This window comes from Coregonus clupeaformis, chromosome 29 (assembly GCF_020615455.1).
Source record: "Coregonus clupeaformis isolate EN_2021a chromosome 29, ASM2061545v1, whole genome shotgun sequence".
Taxonomy (NCBI): Eukaryota; Metazoa; Chordata; class Actinopteri; order Salmoniformes; family Salmonidae; genus Coregonus; species Coregonus clupeaformis.
This window is the reverse complement of record NC_059220.1, coordinates 6,530,856-6,556,070: the sequence shown is the minus strand read 5'-3', so window position 1 is coordinate 6,556,070 and position 25,215 is coordinate 6,530,856. Positions and strand designations below refer to the sequence as shown.

General features: G+C 51.6%; 1 protein-coding gene across 1 annotated transcript in view; it reads right to left on the bottom strand.

Annotated features, from left to right (window-relative positions):
* Window positions 1-25,215, bottom strand: part of znf106a (zinc finger protein 106a) — a 56,192-nt gene that overhangs the window by 6,197 nt on the left and 24,780 nt on the right. Inside the window, 14 exon segments of the mRNA XM_041854126.2 lie at window positions 453-599; window positions 3,664-3,735; window positions 3,817-3,888; window positions 7,453-7,572; window positions 10,311-10,565; window positions 10,804-10,920; window positions 11,215-11,349; window positions 11,857-12,014; window positions 12,795-12,844; window positions 21,095-21,989; window positions 22,333-22,677; window positions 22,859-22,919; window positions 23,359-23,513; window positions 23,635-24,212. Coding sequence (XP_041710060.2) covers window positions 453-599; window positions 3,664-3,735; window positions 3,817-3,888; window positions 7,453-7,572; window positions 10,311-10,565; window positions 10,804-10,920; window positions 11,215-11,349; window positions 11,857-12,014; window positions 12,795-12,844; window positions 21,095-21,989; window positions 22,333-22,677; window positions 22,859-22,919; window positions 23,359-23,513; window positions 23,635-24,212 — 3,160 coding nt within the window.

The window sequence follows — 25,215 nt, the reverse complement described above, 5'->3', positions numbered from 1 at the left end:
TCTATAACAGTCACAGTCCTACCTCTGGACTAATACATTCCATAACAGTCACAGCCCTACCCCTGGACTAATACATTCCATAACCATCACAGTCCTACCTCTGGACTAATACATTCCATAACAGTCACAGCCCTACCTCTGGACTAATACATTCCATAACAGTCACAGCCCTACCTCTGGACTAATACATTCTATAACAGTCACAGTCCTACCTCTGGACTAATACATTCCATAACAGTCACAGTCCTACCTCTGGACTAATACATTCTATAACAGTCACAGTCCTACCTCTGGACTAATACATTCCATAACAGTCACAGCCCTACCCCTGGACTAATACATTCCATAACCGTCACAGTCCTACCTCTGGACTAATACATTCCATAACAGTCACAGCAGTCTGTAGTGTGTGTTACAGTATATGCCTCATATAGGAACACTCGATGCCAAACCTGCTTGGAGCCGTTGCGAGCAGTGAAATACTCATCGCAGTTCTTCCATCGACACTTGAGGGTCTGTGTGTTGGGAGAGGCGTGGTCTTGGAGCAGGTGCTGCTGAAGGTGCTCCAACACTCCAAAGATCAGGGAACAGCCATGCCACTGGGAGGACGGAAGAGGCAGAGGGAGGGAGTTAGATCAGGGAACAGCCATGCCACTGGGAGGACAGAAGAGGCAGAGGGAGGGAGTTAGATGAGAGAACAGCCATGCCACTGGGAGGACAGAAGAGGCAGAGGGAGGGAGGTCACTAGAAGGAGAGGCGTCGGGGGGAGGGAGTTAGATCAGAGAACAGCCATGCCACTAGAAGGAGAGGAGTCGGGGGGGAGGGAGTTAGATCAGAGAACAGCCATGCCACTAGAAGGAGAGGAGTCGGGGGGGAGTTAGATCAGAGAACAGCCATGCCCCTAGAAGGAGAGGAGTCGGGGGGAGGGAGTTAGATCAGAGAACAGCCATGCCACTAGAAGGAGAGGGGTCGGGGGAGGGAGTTAGATCAGAGAACAGCCATGCCACTAGAAGGAGAGGAGTCGGGGGGAGGGAGTTAGATCAGAGAACAGCCATGCCACTAGAAGGAGAGGGGTCGGGGGGAGGGAGTTAGATCAGAGAACAGCCATGCCACTAGAAGGAGAGGAGTCGGGGGGGAGGGAGTTAGATCAGAGAACAGCCATGCCACTAGAAGGAGAGGAGTCGGGGGGAGGGAGTTAGATCAGAGAACAGCCATGCCACTAGAAGGAGAGGAGTCGGGGGGAGGGAGTTAGATCAGAGAACAGCCATGCCACTAGAAGGAGAGGAGTCGGGGGGAGGGAGTTAGATCAGAGAACAGCCATGCCACTAGAAGGAGAGGAGTCGGGGGAGGGAGTTAGATCAGAGAACAGCCATGCCACTAGAAGGAGAGGAGTCGGGGGGAGGGAGTTAGATCAGAGAACAGCCATGCCACTAGAAGGAGAGGAGTCGGGGGAGGGAGTTAGATCAAAGAACAGCCATGCCACTAGAAGGAGAGGAGTCGGGGGGAGGGAGTTAGATCAGAGAACAGCCATGCCACTAGAAGGAGAGGAGTCGGGGGAGGGAGTTAGATCAGAGAACAGCCATGCCACTAGAAGGAGAGGAGTCGGGGGAGGGAGTTAGATCAGAGAACAGCCATGCCACTAGAAGGAGAGGAGTCGGGGGGAGGGAGTTAGATCAGAGAACAGCCATGCCACTAGAAGGAGAGGAGTCGGGGGGGGACATAAGATACTGAACAAACACACCGTTCAGAATGTGGGACATAGTAGCAACTAAAACTACTGAGCCATAAAGAAAGACCTATCCTCTACTTAGTATTATTAACTTGGTTATCCCAGTAGAACGACGTAGTAGAACATTCCCTTCACATCCCAGTTCCCTGTCTTACCCAGCAGACCCCTTCACATCCCAGTCTCCTGTCTTACCCAGCCGACCCCTTCACATCCCAGTTCCCTGTCTTACCCAGCAGACCCCTTCACATCCCAGTTCCCTGTCTTACCCAGCAGACCCCTTCACATCCCAGTTCCCTGTCTTACCCAGCAGACCCCTTCACATCCCAGTTCCCTGTCTTACCCAGCAGACCCCTTCACATCCCAGTTCCCTGTCTTACCCAGCAGACCCCTTCACATCCCAGTTCCCTGTCTTACCCTGCAGAGGCCCCTTCACATCCCAGTTCCCTGTCTTACCCAGCAGAGACCCTTCACATCCCAGTTCCCTGTCTTACCCAGCAGACCCTTTCACATCCCAGTTCCCTGTCTTACCCAGCAGACCCCTTCACATCCCAGTTCCCTGTCTTACCCAGCCGACCCCTTCACATCCCAGTCTCCTGTCTTACCCAGCAGACCCCTTCACATCCCAGTTCCCTGTCTTACCCAGCAGACCCCTTCACATCCCAGTTCCCTGTCTTACCCAGCCGACCCCTTCACATCCCAGTCTCCTGTCTTACCCAGCAGACCCCTTCACATCCCAGTTCCCTGTCTTACCCAGCCGACCCCTTCACATCCCAGTTCCCTGTCTTACCCAGCAGACCCCTTCACATCCCAGTTCCCTGTCTTACCCAGCAGACCCCTTCACATCCCAGTTCCCTGTCTTACCCAGCCGACCCCTTCACATCCCAGTTCCCTGTCTTACCCAGCAGACCCCTTCACATCCCAGTTCCCTGTCTTACCCAGCCGACCCCTTCACATCCCAGTTCCCTGTCTTACCCAGCCGACCCCTTCACATCCCAGTTCCCTGTCTTACCCAGCCGACCCCTTCACATCCCAGTTCCCTGTCTTACCCAGCCGACCCCTTCACATCCCAGTTCCCTGTCTTACCCAGCAGACCCCTTCACATCCCAGTTCCCTGTCTTACCCAGCAGACCCCTTCACATCCCAGATCCCTGTCTTACCCAGCAGACCCCTTCACATCCCAGTTCCCTGTCTTACCCAGCAGACCCCTTCACATCCCAGATCCCTGTCTTACCCAGCAGACCCCTTCACATCCCAGTTCCCTGTCTTACCCAGCAGACCCCTTCACATCCCAGTTCCCTGTCTTACCCAGCCGACCCCTTCACATCCCAGTTCCCTGTCTTACCCAGCCGACCCCTTCACATCCCAGTTCCCTGTCTTACCCAGCCGACCCCTTCACATCCCAGTTCCCTGTCTTACCCAGCAGACCCCTTTACATCCCAGATCCCTGTCTTACCCAGCAGACCCCTTTACATCCCAGTTCCCTGTCTTACCCAGCAGACCCCTTCACATCCCAGATCCCTGTCTTACCCAGCAGACCCCTTCACATCCCAGTTCCCTGTCTTACCCAGCAGACCCCTTCACATCCCAGTTCCCTGTCTTACCCAGCCGACCCCTTCACATCCCAGTTCCCTGTCTTACCCAGCCGACCCCTTCACATCCCAGTTCCCTGTCTTACCCAGCCGACCCCTTCACATCCCAGGTCCCTGTCTTACCCAGCCGACCCCTTCACATCCCAGTCTCCTGTCTTACCCAGCCGACCCCTTCACATCCCAGTTCCCTGTCTTACCCAGCAGACCCCTTCACATCCCAGTTCCCTGTCTTACCCAGCAGACCCCTTCACATCCCAGTTCCCTGTCTTACCCAGCAGACCTCTTCACATCCCAGTCTCCTGTCTTACCCAGCCGACCCCTTCACATCCCAGTCTCCTGTCTTACCCTGCAGTAATAGTTCTGGATCAGGTTCAGTTTGACCGCCTGCACACTGCCGTCATAGCAACCTGTGTAGACCTAGAACACAGAGAAACGTCAGTGATAAACGGATATGTTTTCTTTATTTCTGTGTATTTGGACTGAGGACAGAGGACTCACCATACTCTTGTGGATAGCCATACACATCACCATGTCCGTGTGTCCACCGTACACCTGCAGACGATCATGTGACTGTGGGGGAAAGAGTTAAATCAAATTCAGAGCACTAACTACTCCATTAAAAAAAACAGGTGATTGTACAGTCTGGCTTTAATGTCGAGGAACAGACACATGGCTACCAACTCTACAGTGGGGCTGGAGAGGGGACTGACCTGTAGTTCATAGACTCTACAGTGAGGCTGGAGAGAGGGGACTGACCTGTAGTTCATAGACTCTACACTGAGGCTGGAGAGAGGACTGACCTGTAGTTCATAGACTCTACAGTGAGGCTGGAGAGAGGACTGACCTGTAGTTCATAGACTTTACACTGGGGCTGGAGAGAGGACTGACCTGTAGTTCATAGACTCTACACTGGGGCTGGAGAGAGGACTGACCTGTAGTTCATAGACTCTACAGTGGGGCTGGAGAGGGGACTGACCTGTAATTCATAGACTCTACAGTGGGGCTGGAGAGAGGACTGACCTGTAGTTCATAGACTCTACAGTGGGGCTGGAGAGAGGACTGACCTGTAGTTCATAGACTCTACAGTGGGGCTGGAGAGAGGGGACTGACCTGTAGTTCATAGACTCTACACTGGGGCTGGAGAGGGGACTGACCTGTAGTTCATAGACTCTACACTGGGGCTGGAGAGGGGACTGACCTGTAGTTCATAGACTCTACACTGGGGCTGGAGAGAGGACTGACCTGTAGTTCATAGACTCTACAGTGGGGCTGGAGAGGGGACTGACCTGTAGTTCATAGACTCTACAGTGGGGCTGGAGAGGGGACTGACCTGTAGTTCATAGACTCTACAGTGGGGCTGGAGAGAGGACTGACCTGTAGTTCATAGACTCTACAGTGGGGCTGGAGAGAGGACTGACCTGTAGTTCATAGACTCTACAGTGGGGCTGGAGAGAGGACTGACCTGTAGTTCATAGACTCTACACTGGGGCTGGAGAGGGGACTGACCTGTAGTTCATAGACTCTACACTGGGGCTGGAGAGGAGACTGACCTGTAGTTCATAGACTCTACAGTGAGGCTGGAGAGAGGGGACTGACCTGTAGTTCATAGACTCTACACTGAGGCTGGAGAGAGGACTGACCTGTAGTTCATAGACTCTACAGTGAGGCTGGAGAGAGGACTGACCTGTAGTTCATAGACTCTACACTGGGGCTGGAGAGGGGACTGACCTGTAGTTCATAGACTCTACAGTGGGGCTGGAGAGGGGACTGACCTGTAGTTCATAGACTCTACAGTGGGGCTGGAGAGGGGACTGACCTGTAGTTCATAGACTCTACAGTGGGGCTGGAGAGAGGACTGACCTGTAGTTCATAGACTCTACAGTGGGGCTGGAGAGAGAGGACTGACCTGTAGTTCATAGACTCTACAGTGGGGCTGGAGAGAGGACTGACCTGTAGTTCATAGACTCTACACTGGGGCTGGAGAGGGGACTGACCTGTAGTTCATAGACTCTACACTGGGGCTGGAGAGGGGACTGACCTGTAGTTCATAGACTCTACACTGGGGCTGGAGAGAGGGGACTGACCTGTAGTTCATAGACTCTACACTGGGGCTGGAGAGAGGGGACTGACCTGTAGTTCATAGACTCTACACTGGGGCTGGAGAGGGGACTGACCTGTAGTTCATAGACTCTACACTGGGGCTGGAGAGAGGGGACTGACCTGTAGTTCATAGACTCTACACTGGGGCTGGAGAGAGGAGACTGACCTGTAGTTCATAGACTCTACAGTGAGGCTGGAGAGAGGGGACTGACCTGTAGTTCATAGACTCTACAGTGAGGCTGGAGAGAGGACTGACCTGTAGTTCATAGACTCTACAGTGAGGCTGGAGAGAGGACTGACCTGTAGTTCATAGACTCTACACTGGGGCTGGAGAGAGGACTGACCTGTAGTTCATAGACTCTACACTGGGGCTGGAGAGAGGACTGACCTGTAGTTCATAGACTCTACAGTGGGGCTGGAGAGGGGACTGACCTGTAGTTCATAGACTCTACAGTGGGGCTGGAGAGAGGACTGACCTGTAGTTCATAGACTCTACAGTGGGGCTGGAGAGAGGACTGACCTGTAGTTCATAGACTCTACAGTGGGGCTGGAGAGAGAGGACTGACCTGTAGTTCATAGACTCTACAGTGGGGCTGGAGAGAGGACTGACCTGTAGTTCATAGACTCTACACTGGGGCTGGAGAGGGGACTGACCTGTAGTTCATAGACTCTACACTGGGGCTGGAGAGGGGACTGACCTGTAGTTCATAGACTCTACACTGGGGCTGGAGAGAGGACTGACCTGTAGTTCATAGACTCTACAGTGGGGCTGGAGAGGGGACTGACCTGTAGTTCATAGACTCTACAGTGGGGCTGGAGAGGGGACTGACCTGTAGTTCATAGACTCTACAGTGGGGCTGGAGAGAGGACTGACCTGTAGTTCATAGACTCTACAGTGGGGCTGGAGAGAGAGGACTGACCTGTAGTTCATAGACTCTACAGTGGGGCTGGAGAGAGGACTGACCTGTAGTTCATAGACTCTACACTGGGGCTGGAGAGGGGACTGACCTGTAGTTCATAGACTCTACACTGGGGCTGGAGAGGAGACTGACCTGTAGTTCATAGACTCTACAGTGAGGCTGGAGAGAGGGGACTGACCTGTAGTTCATAGACTCTACACTGAGGCTGGAGAGAGGACTGACCTGTAGTTCATAGACTCTACAGTGAGGCTGGAGAGAGGACTGACCTGTAGTTCATAGACTCTACACTGGGGCTGGAGAGAGGACTGACCTGTAGTTCATAGACTCTACAGTGGGGCTGGAGAGAGGACTGACCTGTAGTTCATAGACTCTACAGTGGGGCTGGAGAGGGGACTGACCTGTAGTTCATAGACTCTACAGTGGGGCTGGAGAGAGGACTGACCTGTAGTTCATAGACTCTACAGTGGGGCTGGAGAGAGGACTGACCTGTAGTTCATAGACTCTACAGTGGGGCTGGAGAGAGAGGACTGACCTGTAGTTCATAGACTCTACAGTGGGGCTGGAGAGAGGACTGACCTGTAGTTCATAGACTCTACAGTGGGGCTGGAGAGAGGACTGACCTGTAGTTCATAGACTCTACAGTGGGGCTGGAGAGGGGACTGACCTGTAGTTCATAGACTCTACACTGGGGCTGGAGAGAGGACTGACCTGTAGTTCATAGACTCTACAGTGGGGCTGGAGAGAGGACTGACCTGTAGTTCATAGACTCTACAGTGAGGCTGGACAGAGGAGACTGACCTGTAGTTCATAGACTCTACAGTGGGGCTGGAGAGAGGACTGACCTGTAGTTCATAGACTCTACAGTGAGGCTGGACAGAGGAGACTGACCTGTAGTTCATAGACTCTACAGTGAGGCTGGAGAGAGGGGACTGACCTGTAGTTCATAGACTCTACACTGGGGCTGGAGAGAGGACTGACCTGTAGTTCATAGACTCTACAGTGAGGCTGGAGAGAGGGGACTGACCTGTAGTTCATAGACTCTACAGTGAGGCTGGAGAGGGGACTGACCTGTAGTTCATAGACTCTACAGTTAGGCTGGAGAGAGGGGACTGACCTGTAGTTCGTAGACGCGGACCAGTTTGTCAAGACAGGCAGTGACCATCACCTTCCCCAGGATGGCCACCACTGTGACAGCATGACTATGTCCTTTATAGATCCGCACCAACTCTCCAGTCTAGAGAGAGAGAGAGACAGAGAGAGAGACAGAGAGAGAGAGAGAAAAACACTCATGCCAATAAATATCTATACAATTACTGATAAGAGACTCTAGGAAACATGTGACCAGATAAGGGACTCTAGGAAACATGTGACATGTTTTGAATGAATCATCACCTCAGAAACCGCTGTCCATTTCATTGTGTTTGGCTTTGAAACAACATCAGCAACAGCTATGTTTAAACACTCAGTTTCAACCCGTTGTTGAACTTTATTTTCTTCAAATGGATTGATCACAGTGACGTCAAAGAAATGTAGCCTGACGGTGAGTTTTAAAAGCATGATACTGTTTTGATGATAAGTGTTTGATGTGATTTTTTGATTGTTATTTGCATTGATGTCAGAGTCATTAGAGGGACAATAGAGTGCTGAGTACCAGGCCATTAGGACCTGATGGTTAGAGGGACAATAGAGCCCTGAGTACCAGGCCATTAGGACCTGATGGTTAGAGGGACAATAGAGCCCTGAGTACCAGGCCATTAGGACCTGATGGTTAGAGGGACAATAGAGCCCTGAGTACCAGGCCATTAGGACCTGATGGTTAGAGGGACAATAGAGTGCTGAGTACCAGGCCATTAGGACCTGATGGTTAGAGGGACAATAGAGTGCTGAGTACCAGGCCATTAACGACCTGATGGTTAGAGGGACAATAGAGCCCTGAGTACCAGGCCATTAGGACCTGATGGTTAGAAGGACAATAGAGCCCTGAGTACCAGGCCATTAGGACCTGATGTTAGAGGGACAATAGAGTGCTGAGTACCAGGCCATAGGACCTGATGGTTAGAGGGACAATAGAGCCCTGAGTACCAGGCCATTAGGACCTGATGGTTAGAGGGACAATAGAGCCCTGAGTACCAGGCCATTAGGACCTGATGATTAGAGGGACAATAGAGTGCTGAGTACCAGGCCATTAGGACCTGATGGTTAGAGGGACAATAGAGCGCTGAGTACCAGGCCATTAGGACCTGATGTTAGAGGGACAATAGAGTGCTGAGTACCAGGCCATTAGGACCTGATGGTTAGAGGGACAATAGAGCCCTGAGTACCAGGCCATTAGGACCTGATGGTTAGAGGGACAATAGAGCCCTGAGTACCAGGCCATTAGGACCTGATGGTTAGAGGGACAATAGAGCCCTGAGTACCAGGCCATTAGGACCTGATGGTTAGAGGGACAATAGAGCCCTGAGTACCAGGCCATTAGGACCTGATGGTTAGAGGGACAATAGAGCCCTGAGTACCAGGCCATTAGGACCTGATGGTTAGAGGGACAATAGAGCGCTGAGTACCAGGCCATTAGGACCTGATGGTTAGAGGGACAATAGAGCGCTGAGTACCAGGCCATTAGGACCTGATGGTTAGAGGGACAATAGAGCGCTGAGTACCAGGCCATTAGGACCTGATGGTTAGAGGGACAATAGAGCCCTGAGTACCAGGCCATTAGGACCTGATGGTTAGAGGGACAATAGAGCCCTGAGTACCAGGCCATTAGGACCTGATGGTTAGAGGGACAATAGAGCGCTGAGTACCAGGCCATTAGGACCTGATGGTTAGAGGGACAATAGAGCGCTGAGTACCAGGCCATTAGGACCTGATGTTAGAGGGACAATAGAGTGCTGAGTACCAGGCCATTAGGACCTGATGGTTAGAGGGACAATAGAGCCCTGAGTACCAGGCCATTAGGACCTGATGGTTAGAGGGACAATAGAGCGCTGAGTACCAGGCCATTAGGACCTGATGGTTAGAGGGACAATAGAGCCCTGAGTACCAGGCCATTAGGACCTGATGGTTAGAGGGACAATAGAGCCCTGAGTACCAGGCCATTAGGACCTGATGGTTAGAGGGACAATAGAGCCCTGAGTACCAGGCCATTAGGACCTGATGGTTAGAGGGACAATAGAGCCCTGAGTACCAGGCCATTAGGACCTGATGGTTAGAGGGACAATAGAGCCCTGAGTACCAGGCCATTAGGACCTGATGGTTAGAGGGACAATAGAGCCCTGAGTACCAGGCCATTAGGACCTGATGGTTAGAGGGACAATAGAGCCCTGAGTACCAGGCCATTAGGACCTGATGGTTAGAGGGACAAAAGAGCGCTGAGTACCAGGCCATTAGGACCTGATGGTTAGAGGGACAATAGAGCCCTGAGTACCAGGCCATTAGGACCTGATGGTTAGAGGGACAATAGAGCCCTGAGTACCAGGCCATTAGGACCTGATGGTTAGAGGGACAATAGAGTGCTGAGTACCAGGCCATTAACGACCTGATGGTTAGAGGGACAATAGAGTGCTGAGTACCAGGCCATTAGGACCTGATGGTTAGAGGGACAATAGAGCCCTGAGTACCAGGCCATTAGGACCTGATGGTTAGAGGGACAATAGAGCGCTGAGTACCAGGTCATTAGCGACCTGACGGCCGTTAGCGTGTTGGTTACTACTAACGCATGTCTACAGTGCATTAGAGGAGAATACCGTGACTCAATAATCACATGGAATGTGACTGCGGTCATGACTCGTGGTAATACAGTCACTACAACAGCCCTATGAATAACACTGGAGAGAGAGAGAGAGAGAGAGAGAGAGACACCCAGGCCAATGAATCAAGCATTATTCATCAGAATGACTTCTATACAAAACTAAATGTAGATATACTCTATTAGGTTATCAAACATGAACTGAATATTGTATTTCAATAACTCACGTGTATATTGTGTGCATGGACCGACTGGTCGCTGGAGCCACTGAAGACCAGGTCATTGACCACCTTCATACATAGTACTGTCTTGGTGTGGCCCTCTAGAGTCCGTAGCAACAGGCCACTCTTGGCATCCCGAACACTAATGGTGCTGTCGTAGGATCCCACCAATAGGATGCGGCGAGTTCCTTCCTGGGCTGTCGCTAGGCAACTCACCGCCCGCGGCCCGTGACACTCGAACACATCCAGCTGCTTGTTGGTCTGAACAAGAACAACAACACAGGAAAAACAAATACGACAAATAACAAATAAGATCTCAAAATGTGTTTGAAGAATAGCCTCTGGTAGTAACTGGGGTGGTTCCATAATGTTATAATTCCAGTTGGGTTCTAGAATGTGTTCTAGATTACAATGCATTCTAGACTGTGTTCTATTGTCGGTTTTACACAATGTGTTCTAGATGGTGTTCTAGTGACGGTTCTAGAGTTCTGGTTCTGACCTTGAGGCTGAAGGTGACCACGGAGCCGTTGGCTAGGCCAGCATACAGAACTTTCCAGCGGTTGTGGAGGCAAAGAACCCGGTCTGGGAGAGAGAACTGATCCACACACTCCCTGGACTGTGGAGAACATAGAACACAGTCAGAGAACATAGAACACACTAGTAGGAGTAGTGTAGTATTAGTATTAGTATTAGTATTAGTGTAGCAGTGTAGTAGTATTAGTGTAGTAGTGTAGTAGTATTAGTGTAGTAGTATTAGTGCAGTAGTATTAGTATTAGTATGTAGTAGTAGTAGTAGTAGTAGTAGTAGCAGCAGCATTAGTAGTATTAGTGTAGTAGTATTGGTGTAGTAGTAGTAGTAGTAGTATTAGTGTAGTAGTATTAGTGTAGTATTAGTAGTATAGTTACTTACCCTGAGGCTGTAGCAGCGGATTGTCTGGTCACTGGAGCCAGAGTAAAGGCGTTGTTGTAGACCTGGTCCAGAAGAAACCAGCAAACAGTTGACCTTGGTGCTGTGGCCCTCAAACACAGCCACACACTCACGGCTCTGCAGGGGAGAGGACAGACTGTTAGAGAGGACAGTCTGTTAGAGAGGACAGTCTGTTAGAGAGGACAGTCTGTTAGAGAGGACAGACTGTTAGAGAGGACAGACTGTTAGAGAGGACAGACTGTTAGAGAGGACAGACTGTTAGAGAGGACAGACTGTTAGAGAGGACAGTCTGTTAGAGAGGACAGTCTGTTAGAGAGGACAGACTGTTAGAGAGGACAGACTGTTAGAGAGGACAGTCTGTTAGAGAGGACAGTCTGTTAGAGAGGACAGTCTGTTAGAGAGGACAGTCTGTTAGAGAGGACAGACTGTTAGAGAGGACAGTCCCTTTGGATAGAATTCACTTGGTATGATGTAGAAGTCAATGTCTTGTCTGAGTTTGTTTTCTAAATTAACTAAGACATTTATATAAATGCTTTGTAGTCAAATAATGGTGAGGGCAGCAACAGACAGACAGACAGACAGACAGAGACAGACAGACAGACAGACAGAGAGACATGGACTTACCACCAGGCTGAAGGCTCTAACAGTGCGGTCTCCAGAACAGGTATAGAGCAGACCCATGTGGACCTGCATGGCATTAACAGTCTCCTGGTGACCCTCAAACACCCCCTCAGACGGCAGCTCCTCCTCCCCATGCTCTGACGACGCATCTAGAGACAGATCTAGAAAGACAGAGATGCACATGTACTGAAATATACACATATCAAAACAGCTTCTCTCCTCCACAAGCTTACAAGGTTAATTCCATTTCAATTCAGTCAACTCCAAATGTCCTTATTGAAATGCAGAGGGGGACATTTGAGGGGGGGGGATTGATAGTAGACATCCATTTGCTTAGTTAAATATACACTCACAAATATGCCCATAATTTATCACAGGCCATTACCATGCTGTCTGTCTAGTTGAAGACGAACCAGCAAGGGGGTCTGGGTATTGTAACTATCAGGTCCAATGGACTATTCTGGTCTGGATCTAGCCTATCCTACCTGAGCATGTGAGATCATGTGACCTACCTGAGGAAGTATTGGACCAGTGTGGGTACTGTGACCTATCTGATGAAGTATTGGACCAGTGTGAGTACTGTGACCTACCTGAGGAAGTCTTGGACCAGTGTGGGTACTGTGACCTACCTGAGGAAGTATTGGACCAGTGTGGGTACTGTGACCTAACTGATGAAGTATTGGACCAGTGTGGGTACTGTGACCTATCTGATGAAGTATTGGACCAGTGTGGGTACTGTGACCTACCTGATGAAGTATTGGACCAGTGTGGGTACTGTGACCTATCTGATGAAGTATTGGACCAGTGTGGGTACTGTAACCTACCTGATGAAGTATTGGACCAGTGTGGGTACTGTGACCTACCTGAGGAAGTCTTGGACCAGTGTGGGTACTGTGACCTACCTGATGAAGTATTGGACCAGTGTGGGTACTGTGACCTACCTGAGGAAGTCTTGGACAGATTGACAGACGTCAGGGGCAGCTGGACTTCACTGTAGGAGAAGACAGGACAGGCATGTCAAGAATGAGAAACCTCCCATTCCTTTGATGCTGCTGGTGGCAGAGGGACAGGGGAGCTGGGGGCAGGGGAGCTGGGGGCAGAGGGACAGGGGAGCTGGGGACAAGGGAAGCTAGGGGCAGAGGGACAGGGGAGCTAGGGACAGGGGAGCTGGGGGCAGAGGGACAGGGGAGCTGGGGGCAGAGGGACAGGGGAGCTGGGGGCAGAGGGACAGGGGAGCTAGGGCAGAGGGACAGGGGAGCTAGGGACAGGGGAGCTGGGGGCAGAGGGGCAGGGGAGCTAGGGGCAGAGGGACAGGGGAGCTAGGGACAGGGAGCTGGGGGCAGAGGGGCAGGGGAGCTAGGGGCAGAGGGACAGGGGAGCTAGGGGCAGAGGGACAGGGGAGCTAGGGCAGAGGGACAGGGGAGCTAGGGGCAGAGGGACAGGGGAGCTAGGGGCAGAGGGACAGGGGAGCTGGGGGCAGAGGGACAGGGGAGCTAGGGCAGAGGGACAGGGGAGCTAGGGGCAGAGGGGCAGGGGAGCTAGGGACAGAGGGACAGGGGAGCTAGGGGCAGAGGGACAGGGGAGCTGGGGGCAGAGGGACAGGGAGCTAGGGGCAGAGGGACAGGGAGCTAGGGCAGAGGGACAGGGGAGCTAGGGGCAGAGGGACAGGGAGCTAGGGGCAGAGGGACAGGGGAGCTGGGGCAGGGGAGCTAGGGGCAGAGGGACAGGGGAGCTAGGGGCAGAGGGACAGGGGAGCTAGGGGCAGAGGGACAGGGGAGCTGGGGGCAGGGGAGCTAGGGGCAGAGGGACAGGGGAGCTAGGGGCAGAGGGACAGGGGAGCTGGGGGCAGGGGAGCTAGGGGCAGAGGGACAGGGGAGCTAGGGCAGAGGGACAGGGGAGCTAGGGCAGAGGGACAGGGAGCTGGGGGCAGAGGGACAGGGGAGCTGGGGGCAGGGGAGCTAGGGGCAGGGGAGCTAGGGGCAGAGGGACAGGGGAGCTAGGGGCAGAGGGACAGGGGAGCTAGGGCAGAGGGACAGGGGAGCTGGGGGCAGAGGGACAGGGAGCTGGGGGCAGAGGGACAGGGGAGCTAGGGGCAGAGGGACAGGGGAGCTGGGGGCAGGGGAGCTAGGGGCAGAGGGACAGGGGAGCTAGGGGCAGAGGGACAGGGGAGCTGGGGGCAGGGGAGCTAGGGGCAGAGGGACAGGGGAGCTAGGGCAGAGGGACAGGGGAGCTGGGGGCAGGGGAGCTAGGGGCAGAGGGACAGGGGAGCTAGGGCAGAGGGACAGGGGAGCTGGGGGCAGAGGGACAGGGGAGCTGGGGGCAGGGGAGCTAGGGGCAGGGGAGCTAGGGGCAGAGGGACAGGGGAGCTAGGGGCAGAGGGACAGGGGAGCTAGGGCAGAGGGACAGGGGAGCTGGGGGCAGAGGGACAGGGGAGCTGGGGGCAGAGGGACAGGGGAGCTAGGGACAGGGGAGCTAGGGACAGGGGAGCTAGGGCAGAGGGACAGGGGAGCTAGGGGCAGAGGGACAGGGGAGCTGGGGGCAGAGGGACAGGGGAGCTAGGGCAGAGGGACAGGGGAGCTAGGGGCAGAGGGACAGGGGAGCTAGGGCAGAGGGACAGGGGAGCTAGGGCAGAGGGACAGGGGAGCTGGGGGCAGAGGGACAGGGGAGCTGGGGGCAGGGGAGCTAGGGGCAGGGGAGCTAGGGGCAGAGGGACAGGGGAGCTAGGGGCAGGGGAGCTAGGGGCAGAGGGACAGGGGAGCTAGGGCAGAGGGACAGGGGAGCTGGGGGCAGAGGGCAGAGGGACAGGGGAGCTGGGGGCAGAGGGCAGAGGGACAGGGGAGCTAGGGGCAGAGGGACAGGGGAGCTAGGGGCAGAGGGACAGGGAGCTGGGGGCAGGGGAGCTAGGGGCAGAGGGACAGGGAGCTAGGGGCAGAGGGACAGGGGAGCTGGGGGGCAGGGGAGCTAGGGGCAGAGGGACAGGGGAGCTAGGGCAGAGGGACAGGGGAGCTAGGGGCAGAGGGACAGGGGAGCTGGGGGCAGAGGGACAGGGGAGCTGGGGGCAGGGGAGCTAGGGGCAGGGGAGCTAGGGCAGAGGGACAGGGGAGCTAGGGGCAGAGGGACAGGGGAGCTGGGGCAGAGGGACAGGGGAGCTGGGGGCAGAGGGACAGGGGAGCTGGGGGCAGAGGGACAGGGAGCTAGGGCAGAGGGACAGGGAGCTAGGGCAGAGGGACAGGGGAGCTGGGGGCAGAGGGACAGGGGAGCTGGGGGCAGGGGAGCTAGGGGCAGGGGAGCTAGGGGCAGAGGGACAGGGGAGCTAGGGGCAGGGGAGCTAGGGGCAGAGGGACAGGGGAGCTAGGGCAGAGGGACAGGGGAGCTGGGGGCAGAGGGCAGAGGGACAGGGGAGCTGGGGGCAGAGGGACAGGGGAGCTAGGGGCAGAGGGACAGGGGAGCTGGGGGCAGAGGGACAGGGGAGCTAGGGGCAGAGGGACAGGGGAGCTAGGGCAGAGGGACAGGGGAGCTGGGGGCAGAGGGACAGGGGAGCTAGGGCAGAGGGACAGGGGAGCTAGGGCAGAGGGACAGGGGAGCTAGGGCAGAGGGACAGGGGAGCTAGGGGCAGAGGTAGGGGCAGAGGGGCAGAGGGACAGGGGAGCTAGGGGCAGAGGGACAGGGGAGCTAGGGGCAGGAGAGCTAGGGGAAGAGGGACAGGGGAGCTAGGGGCAGAGGGACAGGGGAGCTGGGGGAAGAGGGGCAGGGGGCAGAGGGACAGGGGAGCTGGGGGCAGAGGGACAGGGGAGCTAGGGCAGAGGGACAGGGGAGCTGGGGGCAGAGGGGCAGGGGGCAGAGGGGCAGGGGAGCTGGGGGCAGAGGGGCAGGGGAGCTAGGGCAGAGGGACAGGGGAGCTGGGGGCAGAGGAGCTGGGGGCAGAGGGGCAGGGGAGCTGGGGGCAGAGGGACAGGGAGCTAGGGCAGAGGGACAGGGGAGCTGGGGGCAGAGGAGCTGGGGGCAGAGGGGCAGGGGAGCTGGGGGCAGAGGGACAGGGGAGCTGGTGAAGGGGAGCTGGGGGCAGAGGGACAGGGGAGCTAGGGGCAGGGGAGCTAGGGGCAGAGGGTCTGGAAGCTTGGGGTTGGACGCTGGTCTACTGCCTTTTAACCTACAGCCTAATCTACTGCCTTTTAACCTACAGCCTAATCTACTGCCTTTTAACCTACAGCCTAATCTACTGCCTTTTAACCTACAGCCTAATCTACTGCCTTTTAACCTACAGCCTAATCTACTGCCTTTTAACCTACAGCCTAATCTACTGCCTTTAACCTACAGCCTAATCTACTGCCTTTTAACCTACAGCCTAATCTACTGCCTTTTAACCTACAGCCTAATCTACTGCCTTTTAACCTACAGCCTAATCTATAACCTTTTAACCTACAGCCTAATCTATAACCTTTTAACCTACAGCCTAATCTACTGCCTTTTAACCTATAGCCTAATCTACTGCCTTTTAACCTACAGCCTAATCTACTGCCTTTTAACCTATAGCCTAATCTACTGCCTTTTAACCTACAGCCTAATCTACTGCCTTTTAACCTACAGCCTAATCTACTGCCTTTTAACCTACAGCCTAATCTACTGCCTTTTAACCTACAGCCTAATCTACTGCCTTTTAACCTACAGCCTAATCTACTGCCTTTTAACCTACAGCCTAATCTACTGCCTTTTAACCTATAGCCTAATCTACTGCCTTTTAACCTATAGCCTAATCTATAACCTTTTAACCTACAGCCTAATCTACTGCCTTTTAACCTACAGCCTAATCTACTGCCTTTTAACCTACAGCCTAATCTACTGCCTTTTAACCTACAGCCTAATCTACTGCCTTTTAACCTACAGCCTAATCTACTGCCTTTTAACCTACAGCCTAATCTACTGCCTTTTAACCTACAGCCTAATCTACTGCATTTTAACCTACAGCCTAATCTACTGCCTTTTAACCTACAGCCTAATCTACTGCCTTTTAACCTACAGCCTAATCTACTGCCTTTTAACCTACAGCCTAATCTACTGCCTTTTAACCTACAGCCTAATCTATAACCTTTTAACCTACAGCCTAATCTACTGCCTTTTAACCTACAGCCTAATCTACTGCCTTTTAACCTACAGCCTAATCTACTGCCTTTTAACCTACAGCCTAATCTACTGCCTTTTAACCTATAGCCTAATCTACTGCCTTTTAACCTACAGCCTAATCTACTGCCTTTTAACCTACAGCCTAATCTACTGCCTTTTAACCTACAGCCTAATCTATAGCCTTTTAACCTACAGCCTAATCTACTGCCTTTTAACCTACAGCCTAATCTATAGCCTTTTAACCTACAGCCTAATCTACTGCCTTTTAACCTACAGCCTAATCTACTGCCTTTTAACCTACAGCCTAATCTATAACCTTTTAACCTACAGCCTAATCTACTGCCTTTTAACCTACAGCCTAATCTACTGCCTTTTAACCTACAGCCTAATCTATAACCTTTTAACCTACAGCCTAATCTACTGCCTTTTAACCTACAGCCTAATCTACTGCCTTTTAACCTACAGCCTAATCTATAGCCTTTTAACCTACAGCCTAATCTACTGCCTTTTAACCTATAGGCTAATCTACTGCCTTTTAACCTACAGCCTAATCTACTGCCTTTTAACCTACAGCCTAATCTACTGCCTTTTAACCTACAGCCTAATCTATAGCCTTTTAACCTACTGCCTTTTAACCTACAGCCTAATCTATAGCCTTTTAACCTACAGCCTAATCTACTGCCTTTTAACCTACAGCCTAATCTACTGCCTTTTAACCTACAGCCTAATCTATAACCTTTTAACCTACAGCCTAATCTATAACCTTTTAACCTACAGCCTAATCTATAACCTTTTAACCTACAGCCTAATCTACTGCCTTTTAACCTACAGCCTAATCTATAACCTTTTAACCTACAGCCTAATCTACTGCCTTTTAACCTACAGCCTAATCTACTGCCTTTTAACCTACAGCCTAATCTACTGCCTTTTAACCTACAGCCTAATCTATAACCTTTTAACCTACAGCCTAATCTACTGCCTTTTAACCTACAGCCTAATCTATAGCCTTTTAACCTACAGCCTAATCTACTGCCTTTTAACCTACAGCCTAATCTACTGCCTTTTAACCTACAGCCTAATCTACTGCCTTTTAACCTACAGCCTAATCTACTGCCTTTTAACCTACAGCCTAATCTATAACCTTTTAACCTACAGCCTAATCTACTGCCTTTTAACCTACAGCCTAATCTACTGCCTTTTAACCTACAGCCTAATCTACTGCCTTTTAACCTACAGCCTAATCTATAGCCTTTTTAACCTACAGCCTAATCTACTGCCTTTTAACCTACAGCCTAATCTACTGCCTTTTAACCTACAGCCTAATCTACTGCCTTTTAACCTACAGCCTAATCTACTGCCTTTTAACATACAGCCTAATCTACTGCCTTTTAACCTACAGCCTAATCTATAGCCTTTTAACATACAGCCTAATCTACTGCCTTTTAACCTACAGCCTAATCTACTGCCTTTTAACCTACAGCCTAATCTATAACCTTTTAACCTACAGCCTAATCTACTGCCTTTTAACCTACAGCCTAATCTATAACCTTTTAACCTACAGCCTAATCTACTGCCTTTTAACCTACAGCCTAATCTACTGCCTTTTAACCTATAGCCTAATCTACTGCCTTTTAACCTACAGCCTAATCTACTGCCTTTTAACCTACAGCCTAATCTACTGCCTTTTAACCTACAGCCTAATCTATAGCCTTTTTAACCTACAGCCTAATCTACTGCCTTTTAACCTACAGCCTAATCTACTGCCTTTTAACCTACAGCCTAATCTACTGCCTTTTAACCTACAGCCTAATCTACTGCCTTTTAACCTACAGCCTAATCTACTGCCTTTTAACATACAGCCTAATCTACTGCCTTTTAACATACAGCCTAATCTACTGCCTTTTAACCTATAGCCTAATCTACTGCCTTTTAACCTACAGCCTAATCTACTGCCTTTTAACCTATAGCCTAATCTACTGCCTTTTAACCTACAGCCTAATCTACTGCCTTTTAACCTACAGCCTAATCTATAACCTTTTAACCTACAGCCTAATCTATAACCTTTTAACCTACAGCCTAATCTACTGCCTTTTAACCTACAGCCTAATCTATAACCTTTTAACCTACAGCCTAATCTACTGCCTTTTAACCTACAGCCTAATCTACTGCCTTTTAACCTACAGCCTAATCTACTGCCTTTTAACCTACAGCCTAATCTATAACCTTTTAACCTACAGCCTAATCTACTGCCTTTTAACCTACAGCCTAATCTATAGCCTTTTAACCTACAGCCTAATCTACTGCCTTTTAACCTACAGCCTAATCTACTGCCTTTTAACCTACAGCCTAATCTACTGCCTTTTAACCTACAGCCTAATCTACTGCCTTTTAACCTACAGCCTAATCTATAGCCTTTTTAACCTACAGCCTAATCTACTGCCTTTTAACCTATAGCCTAATCTACTGCCTTTTAACCTACAGCCTAATCTACTGCCTTTTAACCTATAGCCTAATCTACTGCCTTTTAACATACAGCCTAATCTACTGCCTTTTAACCTACAGCCTAATCTATAGCCTTTTTAACCTACAGCCTAATCTACTGCCTTTTAACCTATAGCCTAATCTACTGCCTTTTAACCTATAGCCTAATCTATAGCCTTTTTAACCTACAGCCTAATCTATAACCTTTTAACCTATAGCCTAATCTGCTGCCTTTTAACCTATAGCCTAATCTATAACCTTTTAACCTACAGCCTAATCTATAGCCTTTTAACCTATAGCCTAATCTATAGCCTTTTTAACCTATAGCCTAATCTACTGCCTTTTAACCTACAGCCTAATCTATAGCCTTTTTAACCTATAGCCTAATCTACTGCCTTTTAACCTACAGCCTAATCTATAGCCTTTTTAACCTATGCTCAGATAAACTAAAATGAGCGGAAGCCTTTGTTAAATATTAACAGTGGATCACCACCACCTCCTGTTGCATAGGAGTGTCAACTAAAATACTCTTACAGGCATAAGAGTTGCAGTCAAAGCAGCACTACCAGGACAGTTCCAGACAGATCCATCTACCCTTCCACTTTTCAGAAATAACTTCCTATTTCTTCTACAATAAATAAGACATTTCAAAACTACTTTTGGACTCCACACCTTGTTATTGGATTTTCAACATCGCAGAACCAAATTGTTTATTTTTGTAAACTTAAGTTCAGAAAATAAAGACGAAAGGCATGGACAGAATGATTGGCACCACGGAGCTGGGACTTGGACAGCCTTTGGACAGAATGATTGGCACCACGGAGCTGGGACTTGGACAGCCTTTGGACAGAATGATTGGCACCACGGAGCTGGGACTTGGACAGCCTTTGGCTAAGATAATTGGGGACAAAAGATCCTTGTAGCATACATTACATTTGGGACGACCCTCCCATGTTCCAATTTGCGTGCTCAGAGCACAGAAACAAATATTTTTTTATAACCAATCCAAGGTAGACCACAGCCTGTCGTTACCAACGGGAGCAAATGAATCATAGTGGGCAGGACAAGCAAGGAGGTGGGCAGAGCCAAGCACGAGCTAGTGACACCCTATTGGCGCGTTCTAGCATGTATTTGCATATTTCCGTTAGGGAACGCCTACTCTGAAATAACCCAATGCACCCTTTCACTCCTTCTAAACAACGCAATTTTTGGAAACTTTGGCAAAGGGTAACGTCTACAATACGCTGTCCACTCTGTTACCGATTCTAGTTTTGGAAAAAAGAAAACTGTATGGAGATCAAATGTTTTTCATAGATGAGAAAATTAGCAAAATGTCGGCCAACATTTTTTGAATTAGAGCAATTTGATGCTGAAGAGTGGCCCAAACTTCCACTAGAAGTTGCAGCAAGCTCATTGATGGCTACAATAATCATTTGTCTGCCGTTATTTTGGCCAAAGGCTGTTCAACCAAGTACTAGTGCAGTGGTGGCAAAAATAAAATTGGTTCTGAAATGTTGAAAATCCCAAAACTTTATTTTTTTTCATTCAACTTATTTTAGAAGAAATAGGGAATTATCTGAGAAACGTGTAACGGTGCCAATTTATCTGTCCAGAACTGTACGGGACATATCACTCTCACCTCTCACAGGTCCTGACTACAGAGCTGACATCCATCTCGCTGGTGGAGGTGACCTCATTGCAGGCCAGCTTCTGGGGCTCTGTCTTCAGTGTGTCTGGGGCTGAGGCTGGGGCTGGGGGTAAGACAGTGGGCTGGGGCTGTGGAGAGGCAATGCTGCACACTTCCATGTCTCTATCCTCTGGGCCTGAGGTGTCGATGGTAACCACCTCAGCTGGAGCTGCCTGGGGGAGCATTACCATCTCTAGAGAGGAGTCAGAGTCCTCCTGCCTCTCCTCAGGCCTAGTGGCTGGAGGTCCTGGAGGTCCTGGAGCCTCTACTCTAACCTCCCCCCTGTCCTCTGCTGCTCCGGGCGGGCTGGAGGTGGATGTGGTGACCTGGGGCTGGGATCCTCCGCTGGCTTTCTTGCGGGTGCGGAGGAGTCTGACGGGTCGGGAGAGGGTCGTCTCCGCCTCCAGTTCTGTGTCGCTGTTGTCAAGCTGTTGCTCCGCCCCCTTGGCCTTCCTCAGCACCCTCTTCTTCTTCAACTTCCTCACGCGCTTTACGGTCGTCACCTCCGCCTGGGGCGGAGCGTGGGATGGAGGGAGGCCGGGGGAGGTGTGCGAGGAGAGGACGAGGACAGGGGAGGTTTCTAGGTCCTGGACCCCGGTCCTGGAGCTCTTGCGGCTGGACGGGCCTGACAGCGGGGCCGGGTGGGGCTCGGAGTTACCCCTGTCTTCTCTGGTAACCTGGACACCCCTCTCTACCGACTGGGCCAGGTCTGGTGAGCCTGCTGAGGGTTCCTTCCATTCTGCAGATGCTCCTACAGGTAGGCCGCTGTCCTCCTGAGAGAGCGCTCTGCTGGCTCTGTGATGCTCAGACCTCATCCCGCTGACCGATTGGCAGCTGAGGGCACAATCTAAGAGAGAATGAGAAACAGCTGATTCAATTCAGGCCATTTCTGAATGAACGTTTACTAGTGTGTGTGTGTGTGTGTGTGTGTGTCTCTGTGTGTGTGTGTGTGTGTGTGTCTGTGTCTCTGTGTCTGTGTGTGTGTGTGTGTGTGTGTCTGTGTCTCTGTGTCTGTGTGTGTGTCTGTGTCTCTGTGTGTGTGTGTGTGTGTGTGTGTGTGTGTCTCTGTGTCTCTGTGTCTCTGTGTCTCTGTGTCTCTGTGTCTCTGTGTCTCTGTGTCTCTGTGTCTCTGTGTCTCTGTGTCTCTGTGTCTCTGTGTCTCTGTGTGTGTGTGTGTTGACAGGCCATACCTGTGCGAGGGTCTGTACGGATTGGCGTGGCCTCTGGCGTGGGGCAGTGAGGAACTTGCTGGTGGACTGTGACTGTGCTCTCTGCAGCCTCCGTCTCAGTGGTCACCCTACCAGGGGACAGAGGCTCCTGCTTCACAACTACTGACTGTGTGACCGCCTGGGGCTGGGCGTGGGGGCTAGGGGACAGGGAGGGGGGCGTGGAGCAGGGGGGGAGGTAGAGGGGAACCTGGTTAGGTCTGGGGACAGGGGCTTCTGTTAGAGACGACAGCAGGGAGGGGGGCATCTCTAAAGGCATCTCCTCTTCACAGCTCTTCACTCTGGGCAGGGAAAGGCTCTCGACACCACCTGAGATACACACCAAGAGCCAAAACAGAACATATTAAAAGCTGTATTGTAAGACATTACAAAAGGTTCATACACGCTTAAAACAAGTTACCCAATACCCATATTTCAAATAGTGAGAAAAGACAAGATGTCAAATCCATACTTACACCAGACTCATCCATTAAAGCCTGGTGGGTCTTACCTTGGATCCCTTGGAGCAACTCAATACGCTTCCTTCTGAGAGTGCTCATCTCCATGGAAACCTGAGACCATCAAAACAATAACACGAAGTCAGGCCAAGGCTTTTGGATGGGTTAGTTCGCCGTTATCATGTTATCATGGACCATTTCTATCTGGGGATATTGTCTACAGCTGCTCCCTCCCGTTTCTAGTCCCAACAGATCTCACCACATGGTAGGGACACACACACTGACAAGGACTTTATGATCGTCACTCGGATTAATGATGTCATTTTTCAACTGAAATGAATGGAATCCGACAGGGCCAGTGTGGTCCTCTGTAGCTCAGCTGGTAGAGCACGGCGCTTGTAACGCCAGGGTAGTGGGTTCGATCCCCGGGACCACCCATATACAAAAAAAAAATGTATGCACACATGACTAAGTCGCTTTGGATAAAAGCGTGTGCTAAATGGCATATTATTATTATTATTATTATTATAGGCTGGGGGTGAAGATGTAATACCTGCTGTTTGACCACTAAGAGGCGCTGGACCTCCATGTAGGCAGTCTGAAGAGCAGCCCTGGCCTGGATCAGGCTGATGTCGACCCCCTGTAGAGACCGGCTCAGATCCTCCTCTCTGAGAGACACAGCCAGGAGTTGTTCCAACTGCACACGCTCTGGAGAACAATACAACAGAATAAAATGGTTTACTGAGCGAGAAAAAGACTTGGACCTGAGCCATGACCATCTGGATTGGACTGCCGTCACGTATTATTATAGACAGCGTGCTGAGTTCACCTTTCTTGGACTTGACCTTCATTCTTTTATTCTTCCTCTCTAAATGAGGAATGTCCCCAGCTGCTCGTCGTTTGGTCCTGGCTCCCTGCGTGTCGTTCTGCTCCGTCCCGGAGCTGCTGTCCCCCATCACTGAGTCAGGTCTCTGCTGGACCAGGGCCCCTGGTGGCCCCTGTGCTAGTGGCCCCTGTACTTCTCTCTGTGCTCTGTCCTCACACTGTGTCCCCTCACACTGTGTCCCCTCCACCTCAGGCTGCTCGGGGTCTCCGAAGGACGAGGAGCTTTGCTGCTCTGAGCTTAGTTTCCCTTTCCTGCCAGCCCCATCTCTGGGTGCCCTCTCCCCCGGCATCGCCTGACCCTGGGTCTGACCCCCGAAGAGAGAGGAGAGGTTGGCGGACGAGCGGTCAGGAGCCACGCTGCTCTCCGAGAGGCTGCGTTTGCGAGGAGTCACGGGGGCAAGGGAAGGTCCAGAGTCTCCGAGGCCGAAGAGCGTCTCCCACTGGAACCCCTCGGTCAGAGGGATGTCTTCTTCCTCCTGGCTCAACCCCTCCTGGTCACAGGACACCATCTCTATACCAAACCTGACAAGACAGACAGGATACATCTCACGTTAAGTCAGCCATTACCATCAACGACAGATATTTAACACGACTGACAGAACAGGACACGTGTACTTTTAAAAAAGGTCCCAGATCTCTAAGTGCTTTTGTCTACTCTATTGTCCTTGTCAAGCCGGGCATTATGGATTCCATCAAGAGAGGAGAAACAGACTGGTACCTAGACTATTGTTAAAGGTCTTCAAAAGTCAAGGTTTCAGTACCGGGTCGGACCCCCCTTTGCCTACAGCACAGTACAATTCTTCGGGTCAAACGTTGATCAATTGGTATCATTCCCCCACCGCCACCAGCCTGTACTGCTGACACCAGACAGGATGGGGCCATTCCCCACACCATTCCACCACCGCCACCAGCCTGTACTGTTGACACCAGACAGGATGGGGCCATTCCCCACACCATTCCACCACCGCCACCAGCCTGTACTGTTGACACCAGACAGGATGGGGCCATTCCCCACACCATTCCACCACCAGCCTGTACTGCTGACACCAGACAGGATGGGGCCATTCCCCACACCATTCCCCCACCGCCACCAGCCTGTACCGTTGACACCAGACAGGATGGGGCCATGGGACTCTGACATCAGCATGGCGCAACAGGAACCGGGATTCGTCGGACCAGGCAATGTTTTTCCACTCCTCAGTTGTCCAGTGTTGGTGACGGCGTGCCCAATGGAGCCACTTCTTCTTGTTTTTAGCTGATAGGAGTGGAACCCGGTGTGGTCGTCTGCTGCATTCTCCTTCGACCTCTCATCAACGAGCTGTTTTCGCCCACAGGACTGCCGCTGACCGGATGTGTTTTGTTTGCCGCACCATTCTCGGTAAACCCTAGACACTCGTGCATGAAAAGCCCAGGAGGCCGGCCGTTTCTGAGATACTGGATCCGGCGCGTCTGGCACCGACGATCATCCCACGCTCAGTCGCTTAGGCCACTCGTTTTGACCATTCTAACGTTCAATGGAACAGTA